Source organism: Penicillium nucicola (assembly GCF_028828085.1).
Source record: "Penicillium nucicola strain IBT 29836 chromosome Unknown utg000010l, whole genome shotgun sequence".
NCBI classification, from domain to species: domain Eukaryota; kingdom Fungi; phylum Ascomycota; class Eurotiomycetes; order Eurotiales; family Aspergillaceae; genus Penicillium; species Penicillium nucicola.
Genome location: NW_026643134.1, coordinates 2,166,878 through 2,180,397, shown reverse-complemented (window position 1 = coordinate 2,180,397; position 13,520 = coordinate 2,166,878). Strand labels below are relative to the sequence as shown.

Genomic DNA, 13,520 nt, shown 5'->3' with positions numbered 1-13,520 from the left:
ACCCACCTCATACTCTGCCCCTCCGATTACGGTGTGACCCCGCGGGACAATTCTTCTCTTTTTTTCCTTTCCGTCATCGCTCTTATACCCCGTTGTCACTTGGTTTCAGGTATGCTATCTGTTTCTTGCTACAGCTCAATTGTATTCTGCAATTGACGTTTTAGTCTTTCTACTGACTGATACAGTGTCGACTCCATCATGTCTCAAAAGTCTGGTATGTGACTCTTGGTTTCATAGATCGGGCAATCCCCCGGACTAGGAATTGCTTGCTCCAACCTGCTCGAGGAAATTGCTAACCTATTCTCTATCATACAGCCATTATCTCCGTCTATGACAAGACTGGTCTCCTCGACTTGGCCAAGGGCCTTGTCAAGCAGGATGTCCGTCTCCTCGCGTCTGGCGGTACTGCTAAGATGATCCGTGAGGCCGGTTTCCCCGTCGAGTGAGTTTCGTCGTGCAAGCATACTTGAAGCTTAAGCTATATACAGCTCAGGCGCTAACAATATGGCAGGGATGTCTCCGCCATCACCCACGCCCCCGAGATGCTCGGCGGCCGTGTCAAGACCCTCCACCCCGCCGTTCACGGTGGTATCCTCGCCCGTGACATCGAGTCCGACGAGAAGGATCTTGCCGAGCAGAAGATTGCCAAGGTCGACTACGTCGTCTGCAACCTGTACCCCTTCAAGGAGACCGTCGCCAAGGTCAACGTCACCATCGAAGAGGCTGTCGAGGAGGTCGATATCGGTGGTGTGACTCTGCTCCGCGCTGCGGCCAAGAACCACAAGCGTGTCACCATCCTGTCCGACCCCACTGACTACTCCGAGTTCCTCAAGGAGCTCGAGGCTGGCGAGATCACCGATGCCAGCCGCAAGCAGTACGCCCTTAAGGCCTTCGAGCAGACTGCCGACTACGACTCTGCCATCTCTGGTTTCTTCCGCAAGGAGTATGCTGGTAACGGTGTCAAGCAGCTCTCTCTGCGTTATGGTACCAACCCTCACCAGAAGCCCGCCTCTGCTTTCTCGGTCCACGGTAACCTGCCTTTCAAGGTCCTCAACGGATCCCCTGGCTACGTTAACTTGCTCGATGCCCTGAACGCCTGGCCTCTGGTCAAGGAGCTCAAGCAGGCTCTTGGCTACCCCGCCGCTGCTTCTTTCAAGCACGTTTCCCCCGCTGGTGCTGCCATCGGTGTTCCCCTCAACGAGAAGGAGCGCAAGGTCTACATGGTCGACGACATCAAGGGCATCGAGTCCTCCGGTCTCGCCCAGGCCTACGCCCGTGCCCGTGGCGCCGACCGTATGTCCAGCTTTGGTGATATCCTCGCCCTCAGCGACATTGTCGACGTCCCCACCGCCAAGATCATTTCCCGCGAGGTCTCCGACGGTGTCATCGCCGCTGGCTACCAACCCGAGGCCCTGGAGATCCTCTCCAAGAAGAAGGGCGGCAAGTACCTCGTCCTCCAGATGGACGAGGACTACACCCCTGCTCCCGAGGAGACCCGCACCCTGTACGGTGTTCAGCTGACCCAGCACCGCAACGACGTTGTCATCTCCCCCAGCAAGACCTTCAACACCGTCATCACACCCAAGAACAGCCCCTCCCTCCCCGAGGCTGCTCTCCGTGACTTGACCGTCGCCACTATCGCCCTCAAGTACACCCAGTCCAACTCGGTCTGCTACGCCCTGAACGGCCAGGTCATTGGCCTCGGCGCTGGCCAGCAGAGCCGTATCCACTGCACCCGCCTGGCTGGTGACAAGGCCGACAACTGGTGGATGCGCTTCCACGAGCGTGTCATCAACATCAAGTGGAAGCAGGGCACCAAGCGTGCCGACAAGTCCAACGCCATTGACTTGCTCTGCTCAGGCCAGACTCCCCGCAGCGAGGCTGAGACCGCCGAATACGTCCGCGTCTTCGAGGAGGTCCCCGCTCCTTTCACTGCCGAGGAGCGTGAGGCCTGGCTCGAGAAGCTCAGCGAGGTTGCTGTCTCGTCCGATGCCTTCGTAAGTTCACATTATGCCATCAATGCCTTCATTTCAAAGTCCATACTAACATTAACTCAGTTCCCCTTCATCGACAACGTCTTCCGCGCTGCCCGCTCAGGAGTCAAGTACATTGCCGCTCCTACCGGCAGCCAGAACGACACCCCCGTTTTCGAGACCGCCGAGAAGCTGGGCATCACCTTTGTCGAGCAGGGCATCCGTCTGTTCCACCACTAGTTTGAGTTTCTTCTGCTAGTAGTCATCTTCGGGTCTCTTTTTCTTTCTTCCTCCTACCTTCTCAAAATCCTTTTTTTCTCTTCCTTCTCGTAAAAAAAAGCCCACTTGTGTGTTTTCCACTGTGATGGATATTCGATATGATGATGATGTCAGCTTTTCTTTGTTTGTGATTTAGAAATATACATATTTTCTTCGTGTTATTTGCCTTGAGTGGTAGCCTGATGCCAGAATATGGTACCCAAATCGACCCGGGCGCATTGCGTGACGAACAGCTTGTTTCTCACACACCCCATCAACTTCCGATTCCGAGGGGCATGGGCTAACTTGCATTCCATTCCCCGCACTCTCAATATCGCATCGTGCAATAGGCAAAAGAGTCTCCCGTCGGAACTCCGCAGCCAACGGGCGGCCTAGTCGGAGCACCGGGCCTGAGATAACCAGCACGCTAAAGAAAATCCCGCTAACAACAAGCAGGATACTAACACCAGAACGACTCGATAAGGACACAATAACCGTGCGGAAATTACTCTTCATATCTTCAAGACTCAATTGATCAGGATCCGTCGAGAAATGCCGAGATTAGCCTTTTCCAGGGATGCTTAGCCCTAAAGACGCGCGTGGGCGTGCAGCGATGTCTCGGCCATCGTGCATATGAGCCTGCATGAGGTCCAATCACACTCATCGGTGGGAATTGGTACCTGTCGCTATCTCAGATGAGGCAAGCAGGGTTACAATCACAACAACCCCGTCGTTAGTTTCTGGTATTTTAAGGGGACATCCCCTCTCCCCCGATATGGCTGTATCTGCCCTATTCTCTTCTTCCTTGAGATGTTGGTCCGTCAAGTGTGTCTCGCTTTGGCGATTGCTGCCCTTTCGGGTGCTATTCCTGCGCCGATCAAGCATGTCCTGCATGAAAAGCGAGGCCAGCATGCCGACTGGGTGAAGGGTGAGCGCATCAAGCGTGACTCGGTCTTGCCGGTGCGAATTGGTTTGACTCAGAATAACTTGGACAAGGGTGATGCCTTGCTTATGGAGGTGTAAGTTGGACTTTGGGACTGTCTGCATGCCGATTACTTACATGGATCTCTCTGTATAGCTCTGATCCTACCTCGGCCAAGTATGGAAAGTACTGGACTGCAGAGGAGGTGCATGATATGTTCTCCCCCTCCAAGGAAGCTGTCGAATCTGTCCGTCAATGGCTCGAGAGCTCAGGGATCCATGAGTCCCGGGTTGTACACTCGGACAATAAGGGGTGGCTGGCTTTCGATGCCCATGCTCACGAAGTGGAAAAGCTGTTCTTGACTGAGTTCTACGAGCATGAGCATGCTGGTACTAACAGCATCAAGATTGGTTGTGATGAGTAAGATGCTATACTCTTTGTTAACGATTGATCGGGATGATTGACACAAATCAGATACCACCTCCCAGAGCACATCCAAAAGCACATTGACTATATAACTCCTGGAGTCAAGCTGAGCCCGATTGTGAAGAAGAGCTCAAAAGTGAAGCGTATGTCCCACTTGGCTCAGTCCAAGGGCAGCGTGGAGATTGGTGACGCCGCAGGAGCGGCATCAATCCCTGCTAAGGCGCAGGATCTTCCCCAGAACCTCCAGACTTGTGGGTCTGAAATGACCCCTGACTGCATCAGGGCTCTTTATCATATTCCAGTGGCTAAGAAGGCGGCTGAGGGCAACTCGCTTGGTCTGTACGAGCAAGGTGACTACTTTGCCAAGTCGGATCTCGATCTGTTCTACAAGGAGTACTCTCCAAATGTGCCACAGGGCACTTATCCCATTCCTGCTTTAATTGATGGAGCCAACTACTCCGTGCCTGCATACAGCTCGTTGAACACTGGCGAGTCGGACATTGATATTGATATGGCGTACGTCAACTTCCTACGTACAGTTCACCCATGGACTCTGCTAACCGGTCCCAAGATATGCTCTCATTTACCCCCAGACAGTCACCCTTTATCAGGTTGATGACCAACTCTATGAGCCAGAGGAAGTTGCAACCACCAACCTGTTCAACACTTTCCTCGATGCCCTCGATGGTGTATGTCTTCTACTTCCGCTGAGAGACATCTTACTAACATACCCAGTCATACTGCACATACAGTGCCTACGGCGAGACAGGAAACAACCCTGACATCGACCCAACCTACCCCAACACCCGCCCTGGTGGCTACAAAGGTACTTCTCACACTCCTCTTAACCGCCCAAATACTAAACTATCCAATAGGCAAACTCCAATGCGGCGTGTACAAGCCCACAAACGTAATCAGTGCCTCCTACGGCCAAGCTGAAGCGGACCTCCCATTGGCCTACACAAAGCGCCAATGCAATGAGTTCCTCAAGCTCGGCCTACAAGGCCACTCCATCCTCTTCGCATCCGGCGACTACGGCGTAGCCTCATTCCCCGGCGATGGCACCAGCAACGGCTGCCTCGGTCCTGAGGGCAAGATCTTCAACCCGCAATACCCGTCCAACTGCCCTTACGTCACCTCCGTCGGCGGCACCATGCTCTACGCAGACCAAACATACAAGGATGACGAGAGTGTCATGCACGCCAACCTGGGTGGCACCGCTACGAACTTTAGTAGCTCGGGTGGCTTCTCGAATTACTTCCCCCAGCCTGATTACCAGAAGGCGACTATTGCGAAATACTTTGAGAAGGCTAAGCTTGACTACCCCTATTACTCGGAGATTAATGTTGATCTGAACACCACAACCGGTCTTTACAACCGCATCGGTCGTGCTTATCCTGATGTTGCCGCTAACGGCGCTTTGTTCCCTGCTTATACTGGTGGCACGAAGCATCACTTCTACGGTGCCAGTTTGGCCTCGCCATTGTTCGCTTCTGTGTTGAGCTTGGTAAGTCTGGTATTCACTTTTCCAGTACGAAGTATGAAGCTAACAGCTTCGTTTCTTGCGTGTTAGATCAACGAGGAGCGTATCCACAAGGGCAAGGGTCCCGTTGGTTTCGTCAACCCTGTGCTTTATGCTCACCCTAATATTCTGTATGATATCACCAATGGTACCAACGTTGGCTGTGGCTCAGACGGCTTCAGTGCTATCAAGGGGTATGTTTATCTTTGCGTTATTTACATGTGGATGTTGCTGACCACCCGTGTAGATGGGATCCGGCTACTGGGTTGGGTACACCCAATTTCCCGGAGATGAAGAAGCTGTTCCTTTCTCTACCTTAAAGAAATAAAAGGGATGATGTGTGTGCTTTTTTGTGAGACACGAAGCTATGAGTAGCCGTCTAGTTAGGGGCTCTTTACGTCATGGTCATCTTATAGGTAGTATTGCCTGTTATGACCTTTGTTTATAGTCATGATATAATCTGCGTTTCTATTCAGAGTTTCTGCATATATTAGTTCAGAAAAAATAAGATTTTCCGCGTTCTTTAAGAATCAGCTTGGTACCCCTGGTCGTATTATACTCGTCGGTCTAATGAATAGAGCAGACTCAATTAAGGTTTAGCCTCATAAGCTTAATATCTCGGGTACCCGACTACAGGGAATGATTATTGACACTCAAGCTATGTGAAGCACCATGCTGTGTATCAACAATCAGAATACACATTAGACACGTACAGATCTAGCTGGGATTAAACACTTCAATCAATAAGCCAAAAGTGGCCCATGGATGGTTATTGAACAGCCCTATCACCCAAAATGAAACTACCACAATAGGAAGTCAACACAAGATCATATAGAAAATACACTCTGGAAGGACCCTTCCTCTCCCTCCATTTCGATTCCCACTCTGATAGCCACTTCAAGTGCACACAATGTGTTGATACATGAAGCAAGTCATCCCTCGTCGCGATCAGCACCCTCACAGCCCCATAAACAGCCAGCCAGCCGGCCAACCATGGGCTACACAGTAATCATCTCCCATCCAGCATCCAGACATTCTAAAGCCCAAAGCACCAAATCTAACCAAAGCCAGCGCTCAAAAGACCCCCCAGAAAAGCCCCCAACCCTAAAACAAGACCACCAAATCTTCATCACAATCCACCACCGCAACGAACTCTCCCTCGACAAAAGCAGACGCGACCTCGGCTCCAGCGCCTACCACTGGGGCATCCTCCTCGCACCCCGACGCTCCCGAGGCGCCAACTGCCACGCCTTCGACGTAACCGACGGCTCGTCTCCAGACCCGTTGGTACGGAAGGACAACAACCCCAACTTCGAATGGAAGTTCCGAGTGAAGAAAAACGTCAACCCGGACCACAGCGGGTCACTACTGTTGAGGATTCGAATCGGCAAGATCAGGGATAGCAATAGCAGCGGCCATGCATTCGACAACATCGATACCCTCCTACGGTCTATCCCGCTGCCAGTGAAGGACAATGATAGATCCACGCCGAGCCAGAACTGCGTCGGGTGGGTTCAGGCAGCTATTCGGAAATTGCAGATGAATGGACTGGCTGAGGACTTCGACGTGGATTTCTTCATGGCGAATGCTCTGGCTTTTGTGGATCGGCGCTTGGCTGATGTTGACCATGTGCCTGGAGTTATCAATCACTTGGGAAAGAGGATTCGAAGTGGATGTTATTGATTTCCAGGGGGTGATCTGACCTGATCTGATCTGATCTGATCTGATATGGCATTGCTTTTGCTTTTGCTTTTGCTTTTGCTCTTTGAGATATGCTTGTGTGGATTTGTTGCGATGCGAGATACCCTTTGTTTTGAACAGTTCTTGTTGGGCCTGTGGTGGTTTCTCTGGTTTTGTGGCCCAGAGCCTGTGGACGATGCGGACGAAGATCTTCTAAGTTCGGTTGCTGTTGTTGATGCCGACGCTGATGCTGATTCTGATGCTGATGCTGATTTTTTGAGGTTTAAGTTGTATCATGAGTTTGTTAGGGCGCTTGACATAGTAATACAACGATTACCGTTGAATCTACGTGTGTGTGAGAGATATAGGCAAGCTTCAATCGATTGAAGGCTTGAAAGGAGCTTTGGTCACTGTAAGTATATAGGCAGATTCACCTATGGGTTGCAAGTCAAAGGCAAGCAGGGATGAGCTCGATAAATGGTTCATATCTCTTGCTCGAACGCCCTCATTGAGGATATCTGGTATAAGAGGTTATCAGTTCTTTAGAGGCAGAAGAACGTTTCAGGCGATATCATCGCCTTATTGATATGTCACTGGTGATCAGTCACGAACTTTCTGTTGCAAGTGAGAAAACCAAGTGTAGTATATGACTCGGTCAGAGGTGACCGCTGTTGAAGAAACAACACATGCAACCTTGGAAGAACACGGTATGATGATAAAGCCTTGATTTTCCCTTCCATAAGTGCAGTAACGCAGCGAGATGACCGGTACAGGACTCTAGGAGCTCCATATAACGGACGCAAAAGCCCATCGCCGAGCCCTGACTATAAGCTGCAGGACTTTGGTTTAGCGACGACCTTTCACCCGAGATATCACGGGGCATAATAGGTTGTTTTCTTCAGCAGACTGATCGGAAAAAAACTTGCTCGGGAAACAAACAAAAGAAGCGAGGTCAGATAGATGTATCGGATATAGCCTTCGGATATATGTAGCTTCGGATATAGGAGAAGCCTGGGGGTTTAGTTCTCACTTCAGAGGGCGAGGTCCCTTTCGGCCATCCCCAGCATCCATGTTGATGACGGTGGCGTTTAATAGACAATTCACATGTTGCGTATTGATTTGGTAGCTAAGCTGACGCGGTCAATTGTTTTTTAGTGGTGTTATATTCGCGCGTTGAATGGGTTAGCTTGTTAATATGGCTTGGTGGGTAGCTCGAAGTCATGATTAAAGAGCAGTGGGGATCAGTCGCATGCGAGGAATTGAGCTTGACTTGAGATTTCGAAGATCAAGAGGCATTGTGAGAAGATTGAGCAGTAAGAAGTGGAAAAGGAGGGGGGATACAAGAGATAAATATATATTGGAAAAGAAATTGACAAAAAAGACAAAGAGGGACTGTATGCAGATTTAAAAACAACCAAATCATACCATACCTGCTCTAAAAACCAGATCTCAATTGAATCTCAATATCTTGTCAATATACCTCTAAGCCGCCCCTTCCAGAACACCCGCATCAAACGCAGATCAGGTACAGTCACATGACACGATCACTGATCGCCCAGTACAGTACACTCCGGAATGCAAATCCCAACCCGATCAACAGCAAGACCCCATACCAAGCGTCCGGATCAACCCGTGCACCGAGTGCAGCCTATCGACCTGAGGTATGTGCGCTCGGAAGGGCTAGGAGCTCAGCTGAGCAAGAGGCTCCAACGTGAGTCACCAGGACAATAGTGGAGATAACGGACCCAAATCATCCGCATAGGACGGATGCCGCATTATCCAGGTTGCGATTAACGGCGATTAACCCGAGATCGAGTCATCAGGCACGTGTCGATCATCCGGATATCAGTGGGCACACCGGACATGGACATAGCATAACTTAACGCCTTGTGCGGAGTGGAACTCGGAGCTGCGAAGTCCGTCTCCGAGCACTGAGTTTTTCCTGTTCCCGAGGCTCGGCGAATGAGTCAGCGGATCGCATTCCTGGATTATTCAGCCAGTCGGCCACCGGGGAAATAGACAGAATTAGGACATTGGTGTTGTTGTGTCTTGATAAGACGGTGTACTCGTCATGGTCATGACTGCAGATTGCCAGCGCAGCCTGGGATTACTCGCGCAAACCCTAATCACCTCCCAAACACTAACGTTATCACAAATCACCATTTCTCACCACCAAGGTCACTCATGAACGCATGTATTAGAAAGTCGATCCACCCAGGCTAGTCAGTTCTAGGCAAATGCCAGTCTCGCAACTCAAAATCTCAAACCAGCGATCCATTCCCGGCGAACGGTACCAAATAGCCGAACAGCAAAGACCACATCTTGATGTCATCGACCTGTCAAGCTCGGATCCTCGGCCTTTGATGAATGATCCACCGGATCTCTGCCATGGGGCGCAACTGGGCACTCAGTAAGGTTAGGCAGCGAGAGCCAATGGCCCTGGTATTCTCACTATCTCCGTGAATCTAATTGTTCTCCTCGGGCTCTAGATCAAGTGTTCCAGAATGGTCTGATTTCAAGCATGTCGGTTGACCTCATCTATTTACCCTTTTCTGATGGTGCTAGAGTTTGTTGATTGATGGTGTCATGGTATTGTTGAATTCGGGTCTCCTGAAGGTCTTGGATGGAATCCCTATGGAACCATCTATGATGGCATAATTTAGCCTGAGACCCTATTTTTACGCCCCGTTGCTGGTTGACAGTGACAGACAATCGTATTCGTTCTCTCTGGGACACTGTAGGGCTGCGATGGCCGAGAGTGGGGACAGAGCACACTGAAAAGGGAAAACCCAGCGAGTCCACCAGTGCAGCCTTGGGACTTGGCTCGGTGATATCCGCCTTGCCGAATCCGAGTGTATTTACGCGCTTAGCTAATCTCTGACTACCCTGCATCCTGGATGCCTATCTGGGTAATGTAGCGCCAAGATCAGAGAGGACAACTTGTAAGTGGTGATTTTGTGACGTACGCCAAACACGCTCTCATCTCGGTAGCCTGGTCTCTTCTCGCATGGGTCATACATACTGTGAGTCTATGCCGAGCACTAAGCAAGGACGAGGACGACGCATCGACCTGACACAGGCAGCAATTGGACATTCCACAAGTGAAACACAGAGCCCGACTTTTTTACTGGTCCCCACAATTTGGCCAAAAAGAGTGCCCGAGGTAGGCAAGGAGTGAGGCGGTCATACATGTACTTGTACATATGTACAGGTAAGATACTGTAGAGAGCCTGGGGAATTGGCACAGATTACCCAGGCAACGCTTTAGGAAAATGTCATCTGTACGTGCACATACTCTGATAACGATAGAGAGGAGGCTAAAAGGCTAGTAGGCTGACGAGTTTCAATTGGGTTGCCTTGAGGCTGCCAATTCTTTTTTTTTTTTTTTGCTCCCAAGGGATTCGAGCTCGCAAAGCCCGTGATTTCCTGGGGAATGCTCAATCCTTTTGCCAAGACCTCGTACTCGTTACTGTACGCGGATAGAGTGTGCCGTACCACCAAGGTCTTGAGCCTCTCTCTTGCTGACATGCCAGATGATTATCCACGTTCATCTGCAAGGCGTGATAATAAACTACAGTACTGTACGGGGTACGGGGATTGGAAATCAATGATTGGAAATCGAGGCTGAAAGTCTGTTATATCCGGACTTTAAAGTATAACGTTAGCGGCCCATGGGTTACTCAGAAAGGAATTTGTTGAATAATCGGCGACTTCTGCGACCGATGCTCCGTTCCGGGTTTACGGCACGGATTGGTCATCCGGGTCCCGAGTGACTCACTATGAGAGCTTGACAGTACTCCAGGGCTATCAGTACAGATTGTTTTTATTCTAGATTAGATTGAGTAGAGCAAGAGAAAATTGAGAATGGGTGTGTATGACTGTAATTTGCTCAATAATCCCAACCCTTGCATGTAGCGGTCAGGCTGCTGTGAGCTCGGAATTTACATGGAAATACCAGATCGGGACCCAAGTTTCGATTTTGTGGAATTAATAATATTTTTTATCGCCGGTGGGTCAGTTATCCGTAAACTCCGTCCAGTTCGGACAAAAAAAAAATAAGAATCCCGTTGCCTCAGATATTAAATAAAGCTGGATCGCCAGGGTCAGCTCTGACTTTATTCTCCAGATATACCACTCTTATATGATAACATCACTCCTGGGACATTAAACGTGTATCGGAACATCAAACCTGATCTGTCTCATCCCTAGCTCACACCGCCCCCCACTGTGACTGGATGACGCCTAATTGAGTCAAACAAGAGTCATACTTAAAACAGTCAAAACCCCCAGCCATGCCCACTATGGCTACTTCAACCACCTCTGCTTCCTTCGCCTCCCCCTCTCCCTACTTTGACTCTCTGGCCAAACGCCGCCAACAAAAGAAGATGAGCATCACACAAACCTACTACCTCGCTCATACTGCCCGGAAGAAGCTCACTCGGGAAGCTTCCCGGGCAGACCACGACCTCCGCCTGCTGGTCGGCCACGCCAACCTCCTGGACTCCCTGATGTTCGACCTCGCCGATGCAGAGCGCGAACAAGAACGCTGGTTCAACCAAACCGTCAGCGGCGCTACCAAGGCCGCCTCCTCCGACCGTCACATCCAATGGGCCTCCACCTCCACCGTCGTGGAAGAGCCCGAAAACTGGGAGGAGGAAACCTCCGATCTCGACTCGGATGCCAGTGACAGCGATGACGAAGACTACGACGAAGCAGACTTTGTCATCAACACCCCCGTCCGTCGCCGCGCTCCCTCTCCCGTGGCGCCCTTCCACGAGGACCTTCTGGAAGAGGACGACGCCGATGACACCGACTCGGACTTTGAATACGACGACGCAGAGGACCTGGACGAGCTCAGCTTGACCCGGTCGCCATCGCGCCAGTCTCCCCCGGAGCTCCTCGCCGACTCGGATGGCGAGTCCGAGGACGAGGCCACCCCTCCTCGCCGCCTCAGCCTACTCTGGAATGCTTCAACGAGAAGGCACCTGCCACCACAGCCATTGCCCTGGCTGGGTCTGAGCAGGAACAACTATTCGAAGAGGGGTACTTCGGTGCACAAGAGCAGAGGACCATGATCGAGGCTTATTAGACACTAGATGTGTCGGATCTTGCCTCTCTTTTTTCGGTCACTCCTCCTTACGAACTCTTGCTCTTGTGTACTATACAGCGATGATACCCCCGATCTTCTCACGACTCTATAATTCTCTTCTCATATTTATTTTTTGTCCTCATTTTCATTCTTGGCGTTTTTGAACGGTCGCTGAAGCGCATCTCATACTTGGAATTTGCATACCCCTCTCATCTCTACGCTATCTGTGATGGCGGCCCAACAGCTCTCCCTGCATGGTCGAGACTGTCTCGGGACATACGACATTTGGAATGTATATACAGACTACAGACACATGTCTAAACTCAAACACAAAATACATAATAAAAATTCTAAACACACACACCTTTTTCCAGTAAATCTGAGTAGAACATCGACATTGATAATCTCACCTCTTCACAATCCACATCTCATTTGATCTCCTATCAAGTAAATCCCCCCATGTGACCGGTCGATCCCTGCAAGCCAGCGCCCCGACCGCGGGTAACTATCAAATAGATCACCGCCAACCCAGCACGCCATGCGCCGCCCTTCACCGCTGGTGGATGCATCTGAGAGATCTGAGAGATCTGCGCGGCTAGCTCGGTATATTCGATATATACCCAGTGTGAGGAACCGACTAACCCAACACTAGCTATAATAGCCATCACGATCTTGGCCACTGTACAGTACAGTATCTGGGCCATGTTGGCGATAGTGGCGACAGTTGGCTATAGTGCCGTGAAGGGTTTTACTAGCGTCCTAATATTATTAGTTTTTAGCGTGTCTGGTGGGTTTCCTGCCGGGAAATGGGTTTGATGGGGGGTTCGGACGCTCCGTTGTGGACTGGTGGATCGGGATTAGTTTCTTTCGCTTCTTTTTGCTTCTAGTGCTGCTTAGTTCGGGATTGAGATGGAACACGGGATACGGAATGGATATGGAATTGGGCAGTAAGGGGATACTGGTGATTTTTTTTTTGTTGGGGCTGGGGAGCTGTAGCGCTATGGTAATTGGACTTGGCAAGTTTAACTTACCGTTGGATATTTTACCATGGCTTACGTTGGGTGTGAATAGGGGGATCTGATTTTTGAGTGATAGTGATCTGCCTATCTGACAGTGCAGACCCTGACGAGATCAATAGTCGTAAGTTAATTTTGCTTTCCCGTAAATTTCTTATCGGGACTTGGGTTTTGGTGGCTTGCGGCTGAGATACTGTCCGTATACTCCGTACCCATGAGACATGAATGGATCCTCGGACTTTGCTCTGTTGTTTCGAATTAAAGACTTTGGGCTATGCTTTGTGTCCCGCTGTCAATTCTAAGGTGATCTGACATGCAGCTTGTCAGACTTGGATCACCTCATCTGTACTATAATCCTGGGACAATGGCTAGCCAAAGCATCTATAAAATTCCAACAAGTTACTTCCAGAGTCTTTCTAAAGCTGACTTGCCAACCTTGGAGCCACCTGGGCAGGGAACAATGGAAGCCGCTCATCTAATCACGTGATCCACAGGATCTGCAATGCTGACATAAGAAGTTAAGCTCATCGCCTATCGATAAGCTGTCACCGCCCTGGACCCCTCGCTGCATCCGTCACTGCTGCCTCGTGACCAATAACCCTATACACCACTTCCAAAACATGCCCAGGCAACC

General features: G+C 50.4%; 5 protein-coding genes across 5 annotated transcripts; 4 read left to right on the top strand and 1 right to left on the bottom strand.

Annotated features, from left to right (window-relative positions):
- Nucleotides 1-198: 198 nt before the first annotated feature.
- On the top strand, nucleotides 199-2,213 carry N7511_009371 (phosphoribosylaminoimidazolecarboxamide formyltransferase/IMP cyclohydrolase; the record flags this gene model as incomplete). The annotated part of the gene is made up of 4 exons (XM_057131748.1): nucleotides 199-214; nucleotides 316-442; nucleotides 512-1,997; nucleotides 2,058-2,213. The coding sequence occupies 4 exons, from the start codon at nucleotides 199-201 to the stop codon at nucleotides 2,211-2,213; spliced, it is 1,785 nt and encodes a 594-aa protein (XP_056979736.1).
- An 828-nt stretch (nucleotides 2,214-3,041) lies between these two features.
- N7511_009370 (S53 family peptidase) lies at nucleotides 3,042-5,421 on the top strand (the record flags this gene model as incomplete). The annotated part of the gene is made up of 8 exons (XM_057131747.1): nucleotides 3,042-3,250; nucleotides 3,310-3,573; nucleotides 3,628-4,095; nucleotides 4,151-4,268; nucleotides 4,315-4,405; nucleotides 4,455-5,086; nucleotides 5,153-5,295; nucleotides 5,349-5,421. The coding sequence occupies 8 exons, from the start codon at nucleotides 3,042-3,044 to the stop codon at nucleotides 5,419-5,421; spliced, it is 1,998 nt and encodes a 665-aa protein (XP_056979735.1).
- Nucleotides 5,422-6,094: 673 nt separating this feature from the next.
- On the top strand, nucleotides 6,095-6,784 carry N7511_009369 (uncharacterized protein; the record flags this gene model as incomplete). Its single annotated transcript, XM_057131746.1, has 1 exon — nucleotides 6,095-6,784. The coding sequence occupies one exon, from the start codon at nucleotides 6,095-6,097 to the stop codon at nucleotides 6,782-6,784; it is 690 nt and encodes a 229-aa protein (XP_056979734.1).
- Nucleotides 6,785-11,082: 4,298 nt separating this feature from the next.
- Nucleotides 11,083-11,856, top strand: N7511_009368 (uncharacterized protein; the record flags this gene model as incomplete). Its single annotated transcript, XM_057131745.1, has 1 exon — nucleotides 11,083-11,856. The coding sequence occupies one exon, from the start codon at nucleotides 11,083-11,085 to the stop codon at nucleotides 11,854-11,856; it is 774 nt and encodes a 257-aa protein (XP_056979733.1).
- A 457-nt stretch (nucleotides 11,857-12,313) lies between these two features.
- N7511_009367 (uncharacterized protein) lies at nucleotides 12,314-12,574 on the bottom strand (the record flags this gene model as incomplete). The annotated part of the gene is made up of 1 exon (XM_057131744.1): nucleotides 12,314-12,574. The coding sequence occupies one exon, from the start codon at nucleotides 12,572-12,574 to the stop codon at nucleotides 12,314-12,316; it is 261 nt and encodes an 86-aa protein (XP_056979732.1).
- Nucleotides 12,575-13,520: the final 946 nt, after the last annotated feature.